This window comes from Macaca nemestrina, chromosome 2, assembly GCF_043159975.1.
Source record: "Macaca nemestrina isolate mMacNem1 chromosome 2, mMacNem.hap1, whole genome shotgun sequence".
In the NCBI taxonomy this organism is placed as follows: domain Eukaryota; kingdom Metazoa; phylum Chordata; class Mammalia; order Primates; family Cercopithecidae; genus Macaca; species Macaca nemestrina.
The window spans coordinates 189,346,379-189,368,687 of record NC_092126.1 but is presented as its reverse complement, the minus strand read 5'-3'; the positions used below and the strand labels follow the sequence as shown (position 1 = coordinate 189,368,687).

Genomic DNA, 22,309 nt, shown 5'->3' with positions numbered 1-22,309 from the left:
GTGGTTTTGCTTTGTATTTCTCTAATGACCAGTGATGATGAGCATTTTTTCATATGTTTGTTGGCTGCATAAAAATCTTCTTTTGAGAAGTGTCTCTTCATATCCTTTGCTCACTTTTTGATGAGGTTGTTTGTTTTTTTCTTGTAAATTTGTTTAAGTTCTTTGTGGATTCTAGGTATTAGCCCTTTGTCAGATGAGTAGATTGCAAAAATTTTCTCCCATTTTGTAGGTTGCCTGTTCACTCTGATGATAGTTTCTTTTGCTTTGCAGAAGCTCTTTAGTTTAGTTAGATCCTATTGGTCAATTTTGGCTTTTGTTACCATTGCTTTTGGTGTTTTAGACATGAAGTCTTTGCCCATGCCTGTGTCCTGAATGGTATTACCTAGGTTTTCTTCTAGGATTTTTATGGTTTTAGGTCTTATGTTTAAGCCTTTAATCCATCTTGAGTTGATTTTTATATAAGGTGTAAGGAAGGGGTTCAGTTTCAGTTTTCTGCATATGGCTAGCCAGTTTTCCCAACACCATTTATTAAACAAGGAATCTTTTCCCCATTGCTTGTTTGTGTCAGGTTTGTCAAAGATCAGATGATTGTAGATGTGTGGTGGTCTTTCTGAGGCCTCTTTTCTGTTCCATTGGTCTATGTATCTGTTTTGGTACCAGTATCATGCTGTTTTGGTTACTGTAGCCTTGTAGAATAGTTTGAAGTGAGGTAGCATGATTCCTCCAGCTTTTTTCTTTTTCCTTAGGATTTTCTTGGCTCTGTGGGTTCTTTTCTGGTTCCATATGAAGTTTAAAGTATTTTTTTCCAATTCTGTGAAGAAAGTCAATGGTAGCTTGATGGGGATGGCATTGAATCTATAAATTACTTTGGGCAGTATGGCCATTTTCACGACATTGATTCTTCCTATCCATGAGCATGGAATTATTTTCCATTTGTTTGCGTCCTCTCTTATTTCCTTGAGCAGTGGTTTGTAGTTCTATTTGAAGAGGTCTTTCACATCCTTTGTAAGTTGTATTCCCAGATATTTTATTCTCTTAGTAGCAATTGTGAATGGGAGCTCACTCATATTTCGCTGGCTGTCTGTTATTGGTGTATAGGAAAGCTTGTGATTTTTGCACGTTGATTTTGTATCCTGAGACTTTGCTGAAGTTGCTTATCAGCTTGAGATTTTGGGCTGAGACGATGGGGTTTTCTAAATATACAATCATGTCATCTGTAAACAGGGACAATTTGACTTCCTGTCTTCCTATTTGAATACCCTTTATTTCTTTCTCTTGCCTGATTTCCCTGGCCAGAACTTCCAATACTTTGTTGAATAGGAGTGGTGAGAGAGGGCATTCTTGTCTTATGCTGGTTTTCAGAGGGAATGCTTCCATTTTTTGCCCATTGAGTATGATATTGGCTGTGGGTTTGTCATAAATAGCTCTTATTATTTTGAGATGTGTTTCATCGATACTAGTTTATTGAGAGTTTTTAGCATGAAGGGGTGTTTAACTTTGTCAAAGGCCTTTTCTGCATGTATTGAGATAATCATGTGGTTTTTGCCATTGAGTCTGTTTATGTGATGGATTACATTTATTTTTTTTTCAAGGATTAATTTTATTTTTAAAACAAATACAAGTATTGATTCACTCTTCTCAACTTGACAGTCTGCCTGTGGTATAGCTGTCAGGTAAAAACATATATCTTTACAACAATGTAGTCCCAAGTTAAAAACAAACAAACAAACACACCATTTCATAGAAAAGAAACAACATGAAAACAGCTCAAGAAATACACTAATGAGCAAAAATGTATGGGGAAAGAGAAACATGTAGTTTTGACTTAACTGAAGAAACCAAGAAGAAACTGGTCTACGTATGTAAATGTGCATCTTGGAAAGGCAGGTGTCAAGATTTTAGGGTAGGAATCTATATGTCTTGTCTCTCCCCTATTTCCTGAATAAAAGTGACCTCTTTCAGTATTTATACTTCATGGCTCAGACACCTACCTCATTTGGCTCTGTGTCTTACTCACTCTAGCCTCTACTTAAATGAGTCTGAAAAATTTGGCGATATAGCATAAGGAGAAAAATAATCACACATAATATTTTCATTTCTGTAGCTAGTTTAGATCAAGGTTTGTTACTAGAAAATTCCTGAAGAAAATTTCAACATTAGGTCTGTGGCCTTGCTGAACCAAGCCCCCCCCCCCCCCCCATTAATATTTAGAAAACACTCACTGTTTGGGCTAATAGCATTATTGGTGGTACCTATTATATAGAGAGATACCTGAACAAAGTCTGTCTCAAAACCAGCATTAAATCACTCTCAGGTTGAAAAGAAAAAAAAGGGGAGTCTAAAGTCACAAGAAGTAAAGACATACCTAGGACTCTTGCTTTCTGGATCCACATTTCCTTCAGGGTCTTTGTCATTTTAAATATTCTCTGACATTTGCCACACTTGCAGGATATTATCTTCTGATACAGAACAAATCACCCAAGATTCATTGGGATTCCAGGAGAAATCAGATATCTTGGCAGTGTGACCACCATGAATAAACAACAACGCTGGTGGCCCATCTTCTGCATCATCTGGGGATTGTTCCTCTCCAATTTTACTTAAATCCCAGACATTCATTCTGTGATCAGTACCACTAGAAGCCAAAATAGCCTCATTGTGAGGTGACCACTGAACCTGGAATATTTCATCCTTACGTGACTCAAAGAAATGTGACATAAGTTTCAGATTTTTCAGATCCCACAAGGCAACAGCCTTATCAGCTGATCCTGTGGCAAGAATGAACTCAGTATAAGGATTGAAAGGCAGTTCACTTCAGCAGTGTGAGCGTCAGCTGAGTGTCTTGGTTTGGAAGTATTGTTTGAACGAGTATCCCAAATCATAAGTTTCTGATCATCAGCAACTGACACAAACAGAGACTCATGGAGCAGATGCCAGGAAACATCTTCTACTACTGCTGTATGCCCTGTAAAGATGGTCTTCACATCCACCACTTTTCCCTCCTTTGGAACAGCACTGATGTCCCACAGGCAGATGGTGTGATCATCAGAAGCACCAAGTAAGTGCCCACTGAGATTTGGGTTCCAAGAAAGCCCATAGCCTTCCTTCTGATGTCCACGAAGACGCAAGTCTGGGTTGCACTCTCCAGAAAGATCTGGTTTAGAAGGATGTTTTGTATAGTCGAAGACAAGAACATCACTGGAAGGAGTCTTTGTTGTGATGATACAAGGATTCTGGGGCACATAATAGGCCCTGTTTACTTCTCCTTCATGGTTGATCTTGATTTCTATTTCAATTTTTCCATTAACTGAATGAAAACCTCCAAATTCTCTTTTCTCACTGTCATAGTATGATGCATCACACTGAGCATCATCATTAGGGAGTTGCACACTGACTATAACAAGATGGTTTTGTACATCCGATGTGAGCGTCCCCAGGACAAGTTGATGAATGCTGAAATCTTTCCCTTCTGGTCTGGTTACACCTGGAAGCCACTGGGCAGTTAGGCTGGGCCACTCCAAAGCCTGCGTCATCACCAAATCATAAAGAAAAGGGGTGTTCTTTTTTCATATTTTGTACTCCTTGTGGATCACTCGTTCTTCCACTGCATCGTCAAAGGCTGCTTCCTTGTCTGCCATGGAGAGCAAGTGAGCCAGGGGAATCTTGGAGTCGAGCATTGTGGGAGGGGCAGGGAGGCTGCAGGCTGGATTGATTTGCGTATGTTGAACCAGTCTTGCATTCCAGGTATGAAGCCGACTTCGTGGTGGATAAGCTTTTTGATGTGCTGCTGGATTTGGTTTACCAGTATTTTATTGAGGATTTTCACATTGATGTTCATCAGGGATATTGGCCTGAAATTTTATTTTTTGGTTGCGTCTCTGCCAGGTTTTGGTATCAAGATGATACTCATAAAATGAGTTAGGGAAGATTCCCTCTTTTTCTATTGTTTGGAATAATTTCAGAAGGAATGGTACTAGCTCCTCTTTGTACATCTGGTAGAATTTGGCTGTGAATTCGTCTGGTCTTGGACATTTTTTGGTTGGTAGGCTATTAATTACTGCCTCAATTTCAGAACTTGTTATTGGTCTATTCAGGGATTCGACTTCTTCCTGGTTTTGACTTGGGAGGGTGTATGTCTCCAGGAATTTATCCATTTCTTCTAGATTTTCTATTTTATTTGTATAGAGGTGTTTATAGTATTCTCTGATGGTAGTTTGTATTTCTGTGGGATCAGTGGTGATATCCCCTATATCATTTTTTATTACATCTATTTAATTCTTCTCTCTTTTCTTCTTTGTTAGTCTGGCTAGCGGTCTATTTTGTTGATCTTTTCAAAAACCAGCTCCTGGATTCACTGATTTTTTTGAAGAGATTTTCCGGTCTCTATCACCTTAAGCTCTGCTCTGATCTTAGTTATTTCTTGCCTTCTGCTAGCTTTTGAATTTGTTTGCTCTTGCTTCTCTGGTTCTTTTAATTTTGATGTTAGGTTGTCAATTTTAGATCTTTCCTGCTTTCTCTTGTGGGCATTTAGTGCTATAAATCTCCTTCTACACACTGCTTTAAATGTGTCCCAGAGATTCTGGTACATTGTGTCTTTGTTCTCATTGGTTTCAAGGAACATCTTTATTTCTGCCTTCATTTCGTTATTTACCCAGTAGTCATTCAGGAGCGGGTTGTTCAGTTTCCATGTAGTTGAACGGTTTTGAATGAGTTTCTTAATCCTGAGTTCTAATTTGATTGCACTGTGTTCTGAGAGACTGTTTGTTATGATTTCCATTCTTTTGCATTTGCTGAGGAGTGTTTTACTTCCTACTATGTGGTCAGTTTTAGAATAAGTGTGATGAGGTGCTGAGAAGAATCTATATTCTGTTGATTTAGGGTAGAGAGTTCTGTAGATGTCTATTAGTTCGGCTTGGTCCAGAACTGAGTTCAAGTCCTGAATATCCTTGTTAATTTTCTGTCTCACTGATCTGTCTAATATTGACAGCGGGGTGTTAAAGTCTCCCACTATTATTGTGTGGGAATCTAAGTCTCTTTGTAGGTCTCTTAAGAACTTGCTTTGTGAATCTGGGTGTGCTTGTGTTGGGTGTGTATATATTTAGGATAGTTAGCTCTTCTTGTTGCATTGATCCCTTTATCGTTATGTAATGGCCTTCTTTGTCTCTTTTGATCTTTGTTGGTTTAAAGTCTGTTTTATCAGAAATTTGGATTGGAACTCCTGCTTATTTTTGTTTTCCATTTGCTGGGTAAATATTCCTCCATCCCTTTATTTTGAGCCTATGTGTGTCTTTGCACATGAGATGGGTCTCCTGAATATAGCACACTGATGGGTCTTGACTCTTTATCCAGTTTGCCAGTCTGTGTCTTTTAATTGGTGCATTTAACCTATTTACATTTAAGGTTGACACATTGTTATGTGTCAGTTTGATCCTGTCACTATGATGCTAGCTGGTTATTTTGTCCGTTAATTCATGCAGTTTCTTCATAGTGTTGATGGTCTTTACAATTTGGTATGTTTTTCCAGTGGCTGATACTGGTTGTTTCTTTCCATGTTTAGTGCTTCTTTCAGGAGCTCTTGTAAGGCAGGCCTGGTGGTAACAAAATCTCTCAGCATTTACTTGCCTGTAATGGATTTTATTTCTCCTTTGCTTGTGAAGCTTAGTTTGGCTGGATATGAAATTCTAGGTTGAAAATTCTTTAAGAATGTTGAACATTGGCCCCCATTCTCCTCTGGCTTGTAGAGTTTCTCCCGAGAGATGCTCTTAGCCTGATGGGCTACCCTTTGTGGGTAACCTGACCTTTCTCTCTGGCTGCCCTTAGCATTTTTTCCTTCATTTCAATCTGATGATTATGTGTCTTGGGGTTGCTCTTCTCAAGAAGTATCTTTGTGGTGTTCTCTGTATTTCCTGAATTTGAATATTGGCCTGCCTTGCTAGGTTGGGGAAGTTCTCCTGGATAATATCCTGAAGGATGTTTTCCAACTTGGTTCCATTCTCCCCGTCACTTTCAGGTATACCAATCAAATGTAGATTTGGTCTTTTCACATAGTCCCATATTTCTTGGAGGCTCTGTTCCTTCCTTTTTATTCTTTTTTCTCTAAACTTGTCTCCTCGCTTTATTTCATTAAGTTGATCTTCAGTTTCTTATATCTTTTCTCCTGCTTGGTCGATTCAGCTATTGATACTTGCGTATGCTTCACGAAGTTGTTGTGCTGTGTTTTTCAGCTCCATCAGGTCATTTATGTTCTTCTCTAAACTTGTTATTCTACTTAGCAATTCGTCTAACCTTTTTTCGAGGTTCTTAGCTTCCTTGCATTGGGTTAGAATATGCTCCTTTAGGTCAGAGGAGTTTGTTATTACCCACCTTCTGAAGCCTACTTCTGTCAGTTCGTCAAACTCATTCTCCAGTTTTGTTCCCTGCCTATGAGGAGTTGTGATCCTTTGGAGGAGAAGAGGCGTTCTGGTTTTTGGAATTTTCAGCCTTTTTGCACTGGTTTCTCCCCATCTTTGTGGATTTATCTACCTTTGGTCTTTGATGTTGGTGACTTTCGGCCGGGGTCTTTGAGTGAACGTGCTATTCCTTTCTGTTTGTTCGTTTTCCTTCTAACAGTTGGGCCCCTTTGCTGCAGGTCTGCTGGAGTTTGCTGGAGGTCCACTCCAGACCCTGTTTGCCTGGGTATCCCAGTGGAGGCTGCAGAACAGCAAAGATTGTTGCCTGTTCTGTCCTCTGAACGTTTTGTCCCAGAGGGGCACCTGCCAGATGCCAGCCAGAGCTCTCCTGTATGAGGTGTCTGTCAGCCCCTACTGGGAGGTGTCTCCCAGTCGGGATACACGGGGGTCAGGGAACCCACTGAGGAGGCCGTCTGACCCTTAGCAGAGCTTGAACGTTGTGCTGGGACATCCGCTGCAGTCTTCAGAGCCATCAGGCAGTGATGTTTAAGTCGCTGAAGCTGCGCCCGCAGCTGCCCCTCCCAGCAGGTGCTCTGTCCCAGGGAGAGGGGATTTTATCTATCAGTCCCTTACTGAGGTTGCTGCCTTCTTTTCAGAGATGCCCTGCCCAGAAAGCAACAATCTGCCAGTCTGGCCACAGCAGCCTTGGTGAGCTGCAGTGGGCTCTGCCCAGTTTGAACTTCCTAGTGGCTTTGATTACACTGTGAGGGTAAAACCTCCTACTCAAGCCTTAGTAATGGCAGACGCTCCTCCCTTTACCAAGCTCCAGCATCCCAGGTTGATCTCAGACTGCTGCTGTGCTGGCAGTGAGAATTTCAAGCCGGTGGATCTGAGTTTGCTGGGCTTCATGAGGGCGGGACCCACCGAGCCAGACCCCTTGGCTCCCTGGCTTCAGCACCCCTTTCCAGGGGAGTGGATGGTTCTGTCTCGCTGGCGTTCCACATGCCACTGGGGTATGGAAGAGAAAACTCCTGCAGCTAGTTCGGTGTCTGCCCAAACATCCGCCCAATTTTGTGCTGGAAACCCAGGGCCCTGGTGGGGTAGGCACTGAAGGGAATCTCCTGGCCTGCAGGTTGCAGAGACCATGGGAAAAGCATGGTATCTGGACCAGAGTGCATGGTTCCTCAGGCTTAGTCCCTCACGGCTTCCCTTGGGTAGGGGAGAAAATTCCCCAACCCCTTTCCCTTCCCTAGTGAGGTGATGCTCCACCCTGCTTCAGCTCACCCTCTGCGGGGTGCACCCACTGTCCAACCAGTCCCAGTGAGATGAACCAGGTACCTCAGTTGGAAATGCAGAAATCACTTGCCTTCCGCGTTGATCTTGCTGGGAGCTGCAGACCGGAGCTGTTCCCAATGGGCCATCTTGTCAGCAATCCTCAGTACATGTCTTTAAATCTGATTGGGGCTCTCTCCCCCTTAAGTTTTTTAGTGGCTTCTCATCACTTAGAAAATAAAATTCTAAAACCTTATCACATTATACTTGGTAATCTTCTGCCATGATCCATACCAGACTACTGTTTTTTTTTTGTTTTGTTTTGTTTTGTTTTGTTTTTTTTTGAGACGGAGTCTCACTGTGTCTCCCAGGCTGGAGTGCAGTGGCGTGATCTCGGCTCACTGCAAGCTCCGCCTCCCGGGTTCACGCCATTCTCCCGCCTCAGCCTCCCAAGTAGCTGAGACTACAGGCGCCCGCCACCACGCCCGGCTAGTTTTTTGTATTTTTAGTAGAGACGGGGTTTCACCATGTTAGCCAGGATAGTCTCGATCTCCTGACCTCGTGATCCACCCGCCTCGGCCTCCCAAAGTGCTGGGATTACAGGCTTGAGCCACCGCGCCCGGCCTAGACTACTGTTTTTTAAAATGCTCTGTTCTTTCTCATACCTGTGTGCTTGTACATGTGGTGTTAGCTTTGTCCTCAAACTTGCTTTCTCATTTCTTCCTACAGATAATTTCTTCTCATCCTTCAAAATTTAACATATTGGATAATATACAAAAGCTAATGTTCCTAAATTAATAATCCTCTTAAACAATAAGCTTAAAAGGAAATATGCAGGATTAATAACCTTTCTAAGAGATAGGAAAGAAAATGTGAATAAACGGAGAAACATGTGATCAGGATTGGAAAAATTGACTGCAATAAAGATGTGAAATATCTCCAAGTTTAAAGCGTTTAATATAATCCTAGGCAAGGTTACTATATCTCTACCTGTCTACATACACAAATATTTTATAAATTATTTTTAACTGAACTTTTATTCCAAAGTTCATCTGAAAGAATAGACATTCAAGATAGCTTCGAAAATTCTGAAGAAAAAAAGAATGAATAAAGATTTGTCTTGTCTGATGTTAACTAATTGGAAGTGTTCTACTCCTTTTTAGCTAAGGGGTAGGTACACGATGCAAGTCAAGCCACTCCTGTCTGTATCACTGTGTTCCTGATCATTTTTTTTGTTACACGTGACTCAACACTGGATAGATTTTTCAGCCTGTTTGCAGGGTAAGATTAGGATGAACTGCCATAGGACTTACAATAGTGGCATTTGCAGATTTCCCTTTGGGGTCAGTCTTAAAGCAGTCTCCCCCAAAGTGTGGTCCTGGGGATCAGCAGCATCAGCATCACCTGAAAACTTGCTAGAGATACAAATTTCAGGCTCTCTTTCAGACCTCCTGAATCAGAAACTCTGGCTGGGTCCCTGCAGTCTGTTTTAGAGACCCTTGATGCACACTGAAGTTTGCAAACCTCTTTCTTAAGAGGTTGTCATCCTCCAAAATAGCTGAAACAGATTTGCCAGGCTCCCGTGACACACCATCCATAGTAAGAGGCAGTGAAAGGAGAAAGCAGTTTCACATATTAGCCCTAAATTGAAATTCACGTGGCACGCTTCCAGTCGCAGGTGTTACATTTCAATCCAGCCATTCCTCACATAGGCAGCTCCAGGGTGTGAAGCAGCTGGAATTTATTTAATTGACCATAGTTAATGAGGCTCCCAAATAACTCAGCTAGAAAGGTCAGCTAGTAAATAAATTAAATATTTCCTGCTGGATCATCTGTCAGTTGATATGAGTTTGTGATTGTCAAGAGATGGAACTCTTGGACCGAATACAAATTTAGCAAGGTAAAGCTGCTGGGGGAAAGCCTGCACCATCAATCCATAAGTGGTTTTTAAATCATCCTTGGTTTTTTATCATCTGAGCCACTCATCGCCTCATTAACTCTATTAGTATAGAGTTCACTGTAGTTAGTTTCCCATACCTTTTATCTTCATCAGAGGAAAACACTCATTCCCTCTAATACCCTTTTATGGTAGTACTTTTCCCTCTAATATTAATAGTCTCTAAGAAATTGAATATTGTCACTAAGAAAAACACTTCCTTGTGCAGAGTGATGGACAAAGATTCATTTGGACAGATTTAGAGGTATTTAAAGGCAGGCCGCCTTTTTGTTTTTTGTTTTTTAAGATGTTCTACAGGGAGGGACTAAGCTGAGTGTAAGCTGAGGCATACCTCTCTGGTGCAGAATTTAAACCTCAAAAAACTCAGTAATCATAATGTTACCGGTAGAGGGTCTTGACTGCAAGTTGTCCAGGTTCTTGGAGTTTTGAACAAAGAATCGGACAAAACGCACAGCCAAGCGAGGAAAGAATGCTGCAACAAAGAGATGTATTGAAAGTGAAAGTACACTCCGCAGTGTGAGGATGGCCACAGCAGTGCCACAAGGGCCACAGATACAGAATATTCTTGGGTCTGAATACCCACTAGAGGTTTTCCATTGGCCACGTGGTGCTCACCTCATGAAAATGATGTAGTGGCCCGCAATCTGTCTGATTGGTTGCGGAAAGCAGCCAAACAGAGGCTGCAGTGAGATTACAAAGGTTACACTCCTGTGCAAATATCTGATTGGTTGTGGACAGCAACCAGTCAGAGACTGAAGTGAAGTTACCAAGTTGTACTTCTATTCAAGCATGTGATTGGTTGCAAAAAGCAACAAATTAGAGGTACTTTCAATTTCCCATTTGCCATGCAGAAAATGTGAGGGTTTGCAAAGGGAGTAGCCCCTGGTTCTTTTGTTACTTAGGCATGGAAAGTTAGGGTTTTCCTTTCAATTTAGTTCTAGGAATTCAGTGTGAAATGACTTTAGGTTCCCTGTCTCCAGACTCTATTATCTTGCCTCAATAATATAATATTTCAATGATCACAATTAGTTTTTGAAAAGCCACAATGAACAAAATACCAATTTCTAAAATAAAGACAGGATCATAACAGTGCTGGATTCCGTCGTATCAGATCCTCATGAGGCAGAAGGAAGAGTCAGGAATACTGATCCTGTCTCTTAAAATCACAGGTAAGTGAAATATAAAACTAGGACCATATTCACCTGATTCATAATATAAAATTGTATTGGTGTGTATAATATTAATATTCTCTTATTTTCTCTTTTTCTATTTCTAGGAAGATACTGACATCTCCATCATGCTGGCAATATGCTGTCCTGCTTAACCGATTCAATTATCCTTTTGAACTGGAAAAGGATTTACATTTGAAGGGTTATCACACACTCTTTCAGGGATCTTTACCCAACTATCCTAAATCAATGAAGTGCTACCTTAGCAGAACTCCGGGCCGAATCCCTTCAGAAAGACACCAAATTGGAAACCTGAAAAAATATTATCTCCTAAATGCTGCTTCCCTTCTCCCAGTATTGGCTCTGGAATTAAGGGATGGGGAGAAGGTTCTGGATCTGTGTGCTGCTCCTGGAGGCAAATCAATAGCTCTGCTGCAGTGTGCTTGTCCAGGTAGTGTGCTTTTCGTTCAGTATTTGACAACTTTTTAATATCCGTATGTTACAGAGAATTTTGAAAGTATATATGGGGAGAAACATAAGATTGAGTTTGCAAACTGGGGAAGCTTGAAAACTAGGACAATATGGAGAATAATGGAAATTTTTGCAGAGGAAGTCAGTATAAATAACATTTTTTTCAGCAACTTAATTCTAGCAGGTGATTGGAAATAAAACTTCAACATTTTGCAAATACAGATCTGTCAGATGATATGAATGCTCATAAGCCGGATAGGTTTTTTTTTGTTATTTACCTTTATACTTCAGAGTCTTATATAGATATCCTTGTCATACTTCTCTGCAACAGAAACATGTACATTTAAAATAATTTTTTGATGTCAGTAGAATATAAGGTTCCAAGGCAATTCTTTCTGGTAGAAATATAATGTGAAGTACATATATACCCTTAAATATTTAAGTACTTACATTTAAAAGGTAGAAAGAAACAGGTGAGATTAATTTGAATAATACATTGAACCTGATACATTCAAAATATTATTTCAATATGTAATCAAAATAGAAATTATGAGATATTTTACATTCTCATTTTTTTACAGGTCTTTAAAATTGGTTACTTTACAGTTACATCACATTTCAGTTGAGACTAGCCACATTTCAAGAGTTCATAGTCACATGTGAGAAGAGAGTATAGTATTGGACAATCCAAAAAGTCTTTTCAGGTCACTTTTTCATTACCATTATTATCAGAACCAAAGTGATACACAGTTTTACAAATGTTTGTTAAAAGTAACTAGTCAACATTTACTATAAATTTTTTTCTTAATGATTTTTCTTTTAAAACTAATTCTTTTTTGGCTGGGCACGGTGGCTCACGCCTGTAATCCCAGCACTTTGCGAGGCCGAGATGGGTGGATCACGAGGTCAGTAGTTCAAGACCAGCCTGGCCAAGACGGTGAAACCCCATCTCTACTAAAAAATACAAAAAAATTAGCCAAGCATGGTGTTGGGCACCTGTAATCCCAGAATCCCAGCCACTCAGGAGGCTGAGGCAGAGAATTGCTTGAACCAGGGAGGTGGAGGTTGTAGTGAGCTGAGATCACGCCACTGCACTCCAGCCTGGGCGACAGAGCGAGAGACTCTGTCTCAAAAAAGCAAAACAAACAAACAAACAAAACTAGTTATTTTTCTTTTAAAACTAATACATATTTCCCTGAATAAATATTACTTACTACTAGATGAGGCAGAGTTGAGCATCAATTCTGTCCGGTTTTTGTGTGATGATTCTGTCTTTATAGATGCCAGTGCTGTTCATACAGATAAGAAGATGAACTGGGCGTGGTGGCTCATGCCTGTAATCCCAGCACTTTGGGAAGCCAAGGCAGGCGATCACTTGAGCTCAGGAGTGCTAGACCAGCCTGGGCAACATGGGAAAACCCTGTCTCTACAAAAAAATTCAAAAAGTTAGCTGGGCATGGTGGTGCATGTCTGTAGTCCCAGCTACTCAGGAAGCTGAGGTAGGAGGATTGCTTGAGCCTGGGACGTGGAGATTACAGTGAGCTGAGATTGCACCACTCCATCAGCCTGGGAAACAGTGAGATCCTGTCCCAAAGAGAATTGTGTTACAATTGTTTTACTGATTCTTCAGACTCCTGATTTATAGCCCCAGATCACATACAGATCTTTCATCAAGCATTATTTTAATTATCTATTAGGTAAGCACCATTTAAGTCCATTTTTGATTTTGTTGAAAGCAAACGATGTGAAACCATCTCAATTACAAAAGGCAGGGTTGGCCTTTTTTTTTTTTTTTTTTTTGAGATGGAGTCTCGCTTTGTCTCCCAGGCTGGAGTGCAGTAGTGCGATATCAGCTCTCTGTGACCTCTGCCTCCCAGGTTCGAGCGATTCTCCTGCCTCACCCTCCTGAGTAGCTAGGATTACAGGCATGTGCCACCATGCCTGGCTAATTTTTATATTTTTAATAGAGATGGGGTTTCACCATGTTGGCCAGGCTGGTCTCAAACTCCTGACCTCAAGTGATCTGCCCACCTCGGCCTCCCTAAGTGCTGGGATTACAGGCGTGAGCCACTGTGCCTGGCCGACTTCACTTTCTCAGCCAAGACACTGAGGTGTTGAACTGCCCTTGTTTGATGTTCTGGAGATTTCTACACCCTGGCACATTGTGCCATAATAGGATTCTAGATGTGTGGGAGGCTTGCTTGTCATTTGTAAAGTTAGTGAAGGGCCGTGTGAAAGGAGATGCCCCACTGGAGGTGTTCTCCTTTAGGAAGTTGATGATCTGAAAATGGCTTCTTTTGAAACTGTCCAAGCCTTTCTGTCCCTTAGAACAGGGTATGTATCCCCAAGGCCTGTATGTTCCAATTTGAAGACGGCTTTTATACTTTTATATGAGAGCATTCCCTGTTGAAATAGATTTAAAATTCTTTTATGAGAAATGTGAATCCAGTTGTACTAGGCCTTGGTACAAATATATCAGTTAACTGTATATTTAGAAGGAAATATGCCCAATGTTTTAGAGTTCTGGTTAAAACTCAGCTATTGAAGCTTGCTGTATTTTAGAATAAGAAATCACAACAAAAATATTATTTTACAAGTTTACCTCATTATTTTTATAATTTAGGCTGAAGTTTTGTGGAGTTGTATGTTATAAGGAGCACTTATTTTTTCTTCTAAGTATAAGTTAAAAGGCTTATACTAATTAATTCTGGATATAGAATTTTAGTATTATAAAGGATGGAAGGAAAACGTCAAATGTAGTTACCATTTTGAAGAGAGGACATTTTAATCCTAAATTATCCTCTTTAGTAGGCTATAAATATTTTACACATTTTTGGTAGCAAAGTTGATTTGATTAGGAATCCAAAGGCAAACTGATATATTATAGGAGTTTGAAGTTGAGAAGAATCTTCCTGTTCTTATATGAAGGGCAATGAACTACAGGCAGTGTTCCAAGTAAAGTAGCTTTTCATCTAAGTAGGACTAATGATAATGATTTACTAAGAAGTACAGATGTCTTCATGCTGATGCTTAAAGCCCAAATTAGGTTAGCTACAGTGCTTGAATTTGGAATGTAGAAGCAATGCTAATCAAAGCTTTTATAAGCAAAATGTAAAATGATGGCTGCACTAAATGTGCATTTGTACACCAAATTTCTTTAGATCAGTACTGGCCTTTATTCTGGGCCAAGAGGCTCATGGCTTTGAATGATTACAAAGCTTATGTTTCAGGATGATTTAAAAAAAAGAGTCTACTTTCTGTTGGTCCAGCGCTCTCACCTGTTAACACATTGATGGACTGACCATGGTTTTTGTCAGCATAGCCTTTTTAATGTCCTGGTCTTGGCAGGAAAAGAGCAAACAATATGGATTCTCAATGGGAAAACATCAGCATATTAACTAAGGATGACCCAGCTTGGTGGAGTGTCTTAGTCAACTTTCTGGCTGAAGTCTGTGTCCTTCTAGGCATGAATATCTCTTTGATGTCAGTGATAACTTGGTGTTTTGAGACAAGGTCTTGCTCTGTTGCTCAGGCTGGAGTGCAGTGGTGCGATCTTGGCTCGCTGCAGCCTTGACTTCCTGGGTTCAAGCCATCCTCCCTCCTCAGTCTTCCAAGTAGCTGGGACTATAGGCCACATGCCACCATGCCTGGCTAATTTTTGTATTTTTTGTAGAGATGGGGTTTCACTGTGTTGCCCAGGCTGGCCTCGAACTCCTGGGCTCAAGCAGTCAGCCTGCCTTGACCTCCCAAAGTGCTGGGATTACAGATGTGAGCCACCACACCTAATAGTGATAACTTTTTGATCTCTGATTAGTATAGGAGACTGAAAAGACTCCTTTTTTTGTTTAATTGCTTTTACTGTCCTCCCTGCTTCTTCATCTTTAGTCCTTTTTGCACCTTCTACAGGTGTCACTTTCTCTTTTCTCTTCCCCTGCTCCTTTTCATTCTTCAGATTATACTTCAGGATTTAACTTTCCTGGAATGCCTTCTCTGAACTCCCTGCATTAGGTGCATCTTTGTGGTAATGAAAATAGTAACCATTTTGTAACACTTCGTATGTGCCAAGGACTGTATTAATCACATTGCTTAAATCTCTGCTTTTCAAACATTTTTTTAGTAGTCTCTGCTTCCAACATCTTGTTTTTTATTTATTTTTTCTTCCTCTCACCTTCTCCCAGCATCTTTTGTTATACCCCCATATATGAGTCTTCCTAAAGTCCTAGAGCTCTGAGGAACTGTGACTCTCACTGGTGACTATTATTTAACTCTCCAACTCTGTGAGTTGGGTATTGTTATTCCCATTTTAAAGAATTATCTGAGACAAGGAGAAGTACCAAATTGCCTAAGGTAAGTGGCAGAGCTGGGATCTGAACTCAGGTTTTCATTGTTATAGTTGTGCTATTGACTATTCCAGGGTCTCCCAGTAATACAAATGCTGACTTCTGTAGCATCTTCTGTGAGTCTCCTGGAGCATAGGGACAGATCCTTTTTTTTTTTTTTTGACATAGAGTCTTGTTCTGTCGCCCAGGCTGGGATGCAATGGTGTGATCTCAGCTCACTGCAATCTCTGCCTCCTCAGTTCAAGCGATTCTCATGCATCAGCCTCCCGAGTAGCTGGGATTATAGGTGCATGCCACCAGACCTAATTTTTGTATTTTTAGTAGAAATGGGGTTTCACCATGTTGGCCAGGCTGGTCTTGAACTCCTGACCTCAACTGATCCACCTGCCTTGGCCTCCCAAAGTGCTGGGATTACAGGCATGAGCCACCAAGTCTGGCCCAGATTCTTATTTATCTTTGTGTCTGCAGCAGATACCACTGGCCTAGTCCATAACAAGTCCTTGATAAACCAGAACCTCAAAGTGGTTGTACCCTCAAGTGCATTTTAATCTAATGTCAACCACATTTTAACAAATTCGTCATCACCATTTTGTTCTTTTGTGAATATGTAACATTGCTTCCAGGTAAGTTTAAAGAAACTTACCATTATCCTTTGCAGCACTTTGTTTTACAGGTAATCAGGCATGAGTAGGGCAGGAGAAGGTAACCCCCACCTACCAGGAATGTCAGGCAACCATCAGGCGATGATTTGGCAGTTATTACACTGCCTCTCTAAAAATGATCATTGGCAGCCAGTGCCCGGGAGAGGCAATTTCCTGATGCTGCACAGTTGTCACACTAAAGTGATAATTCACCGCAGGCACCAGGGAGAGGCAATTTCCCAAACAGATAAAAACATTTGAAATTGGTCATCAGCTTCCAATAAAATCTCAGGAATTAGGCAAGTGAGCTCAAGCATGTGCATCAAGAGACAAAATGGCAGAGTATGACCTTCCGGGGCCATGCCACTGAAAAGGGAAGAAAGCCTCAGGTGAGCATACAGGTTTCTAAACACACTGTGCGTGCTCACCTCCCAAGTGTGAGGAAGGCACTGCGCATGTGGGGAGCTCACCCTTAAGGAAGAATAAAGGAAGAGGGGTGCAGGACGCCAGAAGTGGGCCAGCATATAAAGTCCTAGGATTAAGGTTAAATGGGCACTTGACCTCCAAAGTACTCGCTTGGGTCTCTTCCAAGTGAACTGTCCTTTCTTTCTTGCTCTAGAGCTCTTGAGTAAACTTCCACTCCTGATTTTAAACTTGGCTTGGTCTCTTTTTCTGCCTTATGCCCCTCAGTCTAATTCTTTCTTCTGAGGAGGCAAGAATTGAAGTTGCTGCAGACCCATATGGATTTGCTGCCCACTAGCACTTTTAGTACATAGGACAGTATCATTATTCCAATTATAATACTGAGGGGAACATAGAAAATGATCATAAATTATAGCTTATGGCTCCAAAGAATAATTGGAAAAACTGGAAGGAAGGCAAGATTATTGTTTTTAAGTTAGGTCTATTAAAATGAATGAATGAATGAAACTACCAATTTCAGTTTCTTTCCTTGGACCAAAGATTGCCATGTACAGATGCTAAATCCTCAGGAATTTGTTAAATTTGCCCCTTTTCCTGTTTAGATGAAAAAAGTATTAAGATTTGGTTTGTTTTTGACAAGCACAAAATTGTCTCAATGTAGTGTTAGTATATATGTGAAACTTGCATTGTGACACTTTATATTTCTTATTTTTAAAAAGTTTAACCAACCTAAGACCATTTCAAATAAAATCTGCATCTAAGCAATAATTCTGCTGGAAGCTATTTTAAAATGCTGACTTGAGAATCTTGACTCAGACTATACACAATTTAGTGAAAAGCTGCCCTGATTTTCAGTTGTAATAATTTAAGTATTCATTATTATAATGCCATGCTTCAATCAAGTCATCTACATTTAGTGTGCACATACTAAATGCAAGGCATTGGATGGTGTGTGTATAGAGGTAAGGGATATAGAAATGATGAAGACTTCTGTTCCCTGTGGTGTGACAGACTGGGTGCCCTAACCAACCCCCCTTAAGAAAATAACTCAAAATGTAGGATATAATATTAGACACATTTTTTTAATGCTTAAATTATCTTTAAATACTCAGTGGCCAAAATCTAAGAGATAGTGGGAACCTTGAAGGTAAATTGTGTACTGAAGCTGGCTTTTGACTTGGGAACATTTGCTTAACATGAAAAACTTACATGTTTTTTATTGCTTCATGAGAGTGAAGGAATATAAAACAAAGCCAGAGCCTACCCAAGCAGAGCATCTAATAGAAGATTCGTTTTCATCAAGCTGGGATTCGGAGTGCTATACCCTCCATATAAGGTAAACCAGGAAGAAATTGTCCTCTCCAGATGACTGCAAGGAAAACTGCCTGTCTTCAGCTTTGATGCTGGGGGAGGAGAGAAAATACCCTCTGAAATCATTATAGTGAAGTTGCAGAACACTGAAAATAAAGAGAAGAACTTAATAGCAGCCAGAAAGAATGGAGAGCTTAGTTTCAAAGGAAGAGTGGACAGAGGGTTGACCCTTGAGGGTAATAAGAGAAACCAGCATTCAAAGGAATATAAAAGATGACTGTCAATCCAGAAATATATCCAGTCAATAATGCTCCTGAAGAGCAAAAGCGAAATAGAGAAAGAGAGAGAGATTAACAGTTCGTCACCAACAATTCTGAAGGATGTGCTTCAGGAAAAAAGAACGTCATCCAAGATGGAAGATAGGAGTTAGAAAAAAATGAAGAGCAAAGATAGGATATTATGTGGGGAAAGTCTAACCATCCTTGGCTATAGAAGACCATGATAATGTTTTGTGGGATCAAAAAATGTAAGTCCAAAGAAAACCCAGATATACAATAACAGTAGCATCTAAAGCAAGAATGTTACAAGATTCTTGCGTCTTTTAGGAAAGTTGGTGAAAATTGACTTAGCTTAGAATTTTCTTAACACGTGCATATTAAAGGTCTTTTGGGTTACCACTAAAAATGTTGAAATAGAATATGAAACATTTAAACTAGAAAAAGGAAAATTGAATGAAAGATGAGTAAGACCTCTTTCCTCTGAGGCCCTTAGTATTTGATGGGCAGTGGTGGACATGGCAGGAGTGACTTTGGGGGTTATCTTGTGGACCCAGCTTATGCATCACTACAGATATGGTTGGCTTCATCTTTACTCCCATCCCTCACCTCGTGGCTGGAGCCACTTGAATTGTTTCCAGAAACTGGAGAAACCCTAGCAAAGGCTCATGCCATTCATGCAGTTGTCTGCTGCTAATGCTACCACTGCCACAAATTGAAGAGCCTCCCGATGAGTGCCAGCTGACAAGCAGAGATCCATCCCCTCACCTGTGTGCTTGCAATACTTGGCCGTGGGTACTGCCTGGTTTTTTAAGCAGGTGCCTGAAGGGGTCAGGTACACAACCCCAAAGTAGGTAGAAGTTATCAACTCTTGGTGTGGGCTTTAACCAATGAGAGAAAGAGACAAAAAGCAGCCAGCCAATTGTTCTTCCTCCTTGCTGCACTAACCTCCAGTTCGTAACAAGCCTCTGTAATTTCAAACTGTAGAGTTGCCCTGAGAGACTGACCAAAGCTGTAGACAGCTTGACTACAAATCCTCCTGTGTCTATCCTGCTCCTTCCATGATTTACTTCCTTTTTTCTCTCACTTTTGCTTCCTTAGAATTGCACCCTGTCCATACCATGAACTTCTGTCTTAAATTGTTTTCTAGTGATTTCAGGCTAAGGCAAGGGCTCTTAGACACCTATTTAACTTCCATTAGCAAGTCCTCCAAAAGATACCCAAAATAAACATGAAAACTAGCTGTACAGATGTGCTTTAAGATGATTTTCTGCTCCTCTTCTCAACAAAATTGATGCCACCTCCTGGGCTCCTTCCCTATAGAAACATAGAAATATGGAGCCCTGGGCTGGGCACGGTGGCTCACGCCTGTAATCTCAGCACTTTGGGAGGCCGAGGCAGTTAGGTCACCTGAGGTCAGGAGTTCCAGACCAGCCTGACCAACATGGCAAAACCCCATCTCTACTAAAAATACAAAAATTAACCAGACATGGTGATGTGCATCTGTAATCCCAGCTACTTGGGAGGCTGAGGCAGGAGAATCGCTTGAACCTGGGAGTCGGAGGTTGCAGTGAGCCAAGATCATGCCACTGAACTTCAGCCTGGGCAACAGAGCGAGACTGCATCTCAAAAAAAAAAAAAAAAAAAAAAAAAATGGAGCCCTGGTAGTAGAGAAGGTAAGCCATACATAGAAACACCTCTCATATGAGATAAGTAAGAGAAGTACAGAGTATGTGTGGGAAATGGAATAGTCCATCAAGTTTGATAGAGCACAGAGCATACTGGGGAAATAGTGGGAGATTAAAATGGAAAGATTGTCCTGGGGTCTGGCTATTATGGACCTTGATTTAAGGACTCCACATTTGAACTTTATTCAGTGGATGATGAGAAGTCATTAAATTTTTTTTTTTTTTTTTTTTTTTTTTACTTTTTAACAGTGGAATGACAATCAGAAAAAAAAACCTAATATATATATGTGTGTGTGTAAATATATATGTAAATATATATACGTATATATAAGTATGTATTTGAGCAAAGGCTTTGCAATTTTTTTTTCCCTTCTATGTTAAAATTTAATGTTCAGTTAGTTCTCTAGTATTGTTTCCTTGGTAACCTGACAGAGATTGTCACTATGTTTCTAGGCGAGATTGCTTATGATAAAAATGAGCCTGGTTGGTAAACTGCATGTGGGCTGGGAGAAAGAATAAATAACCCCTGGAGACCTGGTAGAGATGCCATGCTTTGGGTCTTCTGAGTACAGTGATTCTTATAACTGGGCATGTCCCTGTGGAGACACTGAAAGCCTGTGGAGTTGTTAAAAGAAAAGATGGTTCCTGTGGGACAGGAGACTTTTAAGCCAGGACAGTTCCTGCATCTGCCCCAATGTGAGTCTTATCTTCTTGCACCTGAATTACCACCTGTGTTTACTCTTAAGCGTTAGTTCTTTAGAGCGAGAACCGTGTCTGAGGTATTGGTTGTATAACATATCTTTAGGAATCTATAATTTTTTATAGGTTTTACCTCTAATAAAATTAAACTTGGTGGAGCAAATGCTGAGAGCTTCTGAGAGACTGTGTAGGCATGACTATTGTAAATGTTTTATGTAGTAGGTGTGTGTATCTATATATACATACATGTACACCTTATTTCTGTTTTTAAAGCATAAGAAAATTATAATGTTTACCTCTGAGCCCTATTTCTGCATAATTTTGATGAGTTAACTTCTTCCTGAAATTTATTTGCTGAAAAGTAGAAATTTAACAGTTCCATTGCCTTCATTTGAAACTTTTTAATCCTTTTTATTTAGGTTATCTTCATTGTAATGAATATGATAGTCTGAGATTGAAGTGGCTGAGGCAGACGTTAGAATCTTTCATCCCACAGCCTTTGATAAATGTAATTAAAGTGTCCGAATTGGATGGCAGAAAAATGGGAGACGCCCAGCCTGAAATGTTTGACAAGGTACTTTTATTACATTGTGACAAACTGATGGATGCCCAATGATACCACTATTATGTTGCTTTGTGGTTGTTATTTTCCATCTGTTCTCAGACATAGCCTGATACAGTTTCTCAGTACCCTGGAAAATTTTGATAAAGTGAATGTGGAAGCAGTTTTCATTTAGTCGTCAGCATGGTTCAAAGGAAGCAGTAACATTGGGATTGGGGATTATAGAATGTTTTATATTGGCAGGTAACTCAAAGATACTCAGGAAAAGATCAGATATTATTTGGGTCACTACTGTATTGCTTTAATTCAGTAACATTTCATATCAGAGTATGACAGTTGAAGAAAAAGAGGTCATTTCAGTGAGCTGAAATTGAAATATTCATTCTTAGAAATAAGTGCTGAGAATTCAGAAATATATTAATGTCTAATTACAATGCGTAACTTTTGTAAAAGTTTTTGCTGTGGTTGTCAAGTATATCAAATAGCATTAGTAGACATAGTAAACTTTAATTCTCCCATCCTAAGCCCCAAAAAACAAACACTGAAAGTACATGGTAAGTTTTTCTGAAAAGTGTTAGTGAGGAAATGCCATAAGGAAAAACTTACTGTGGTGTATTTTCAGTTAAAAAAGAAATGTTTTTATCTATTTGCTATTTGTTTACCATGTTCTAGAGAATTTCTCTATCTATTTCGTGCCTGAGAATAGATTGTCAGTGCGTATTTGCATCGCTTGTCCTTTTTTTTCTCTAGGTGTTAGTGGATGCTCCGTGTTCAAATGATCGAAGCTGGTTGTTTTCTTCTGACTCTCAGAAGGCATCCTGTAGGATAAGTCAAAGGAGGAATTTGCCTCTTCTACAGATAGAGCTCTTAAGGTAGGGACTGTTAATACAAAAGTGTATTTTGGTGTCTGATGTAATTGAAGCAGGTGTGATAGAACATATCAGGCCCCCATGGAGGGCTTGCTGTGTAGGTGTCAGTGATTATTCCTCCAAAGGCTGCACTCAAAAAATTCCCAACTTCTTCCCCTTTATCGCTCATGCTGTAATGCTCACCGCCCCTCCCCCCACCCCCAGTGACGTGTAGTATTGCTGTGCATTGTCTCTTAAAGGGCA

General features: G+C 40.3%; 1 protein-coding gene across 13 annotated transcripts in view; it reads left to right on the top strand.

Moving 5' to 3' along the window:
• LOC105477421 (NOP2/Sun RNA methyltransferase 3) overlaps window positions 1-22,309 on the top strand; it is a 258,079-nt gene that overhangs the window by 9,680 nt on the left and 226,090 nt on the right. For 12 of the 13 annotated variants that reach the window (XR_011620409.1, XR_011620410.1, XR_011620411.1 and 9 more), the window contains exons 2-5: window positions 2,449-3,058; window positions 10,895-11,238; window positions 21,055-21,209; window positions 21,948-22,069. Coding sequence is in view for 4 of the 13 variants with exons in the window: in XM_071092552.1 (XP_070948653.1) it covers window positions 2,922-3,058; window positions 10,895-11,238; window positions 21,055-21,209; window positions 21,948-22,069 (758 nt within the window). In the remaining 9 variants the exon portion in view is untranslated. The remainder of the gene's footprint in view (window positions 1-2,448; window positions 3,059-10,894; window positions 11,239-21,054; window positions 21,210-21,947; window positions 22,070-22,309) is intronic. The other variant, XM_011733906.2, reaches the window with a different exon arrangement.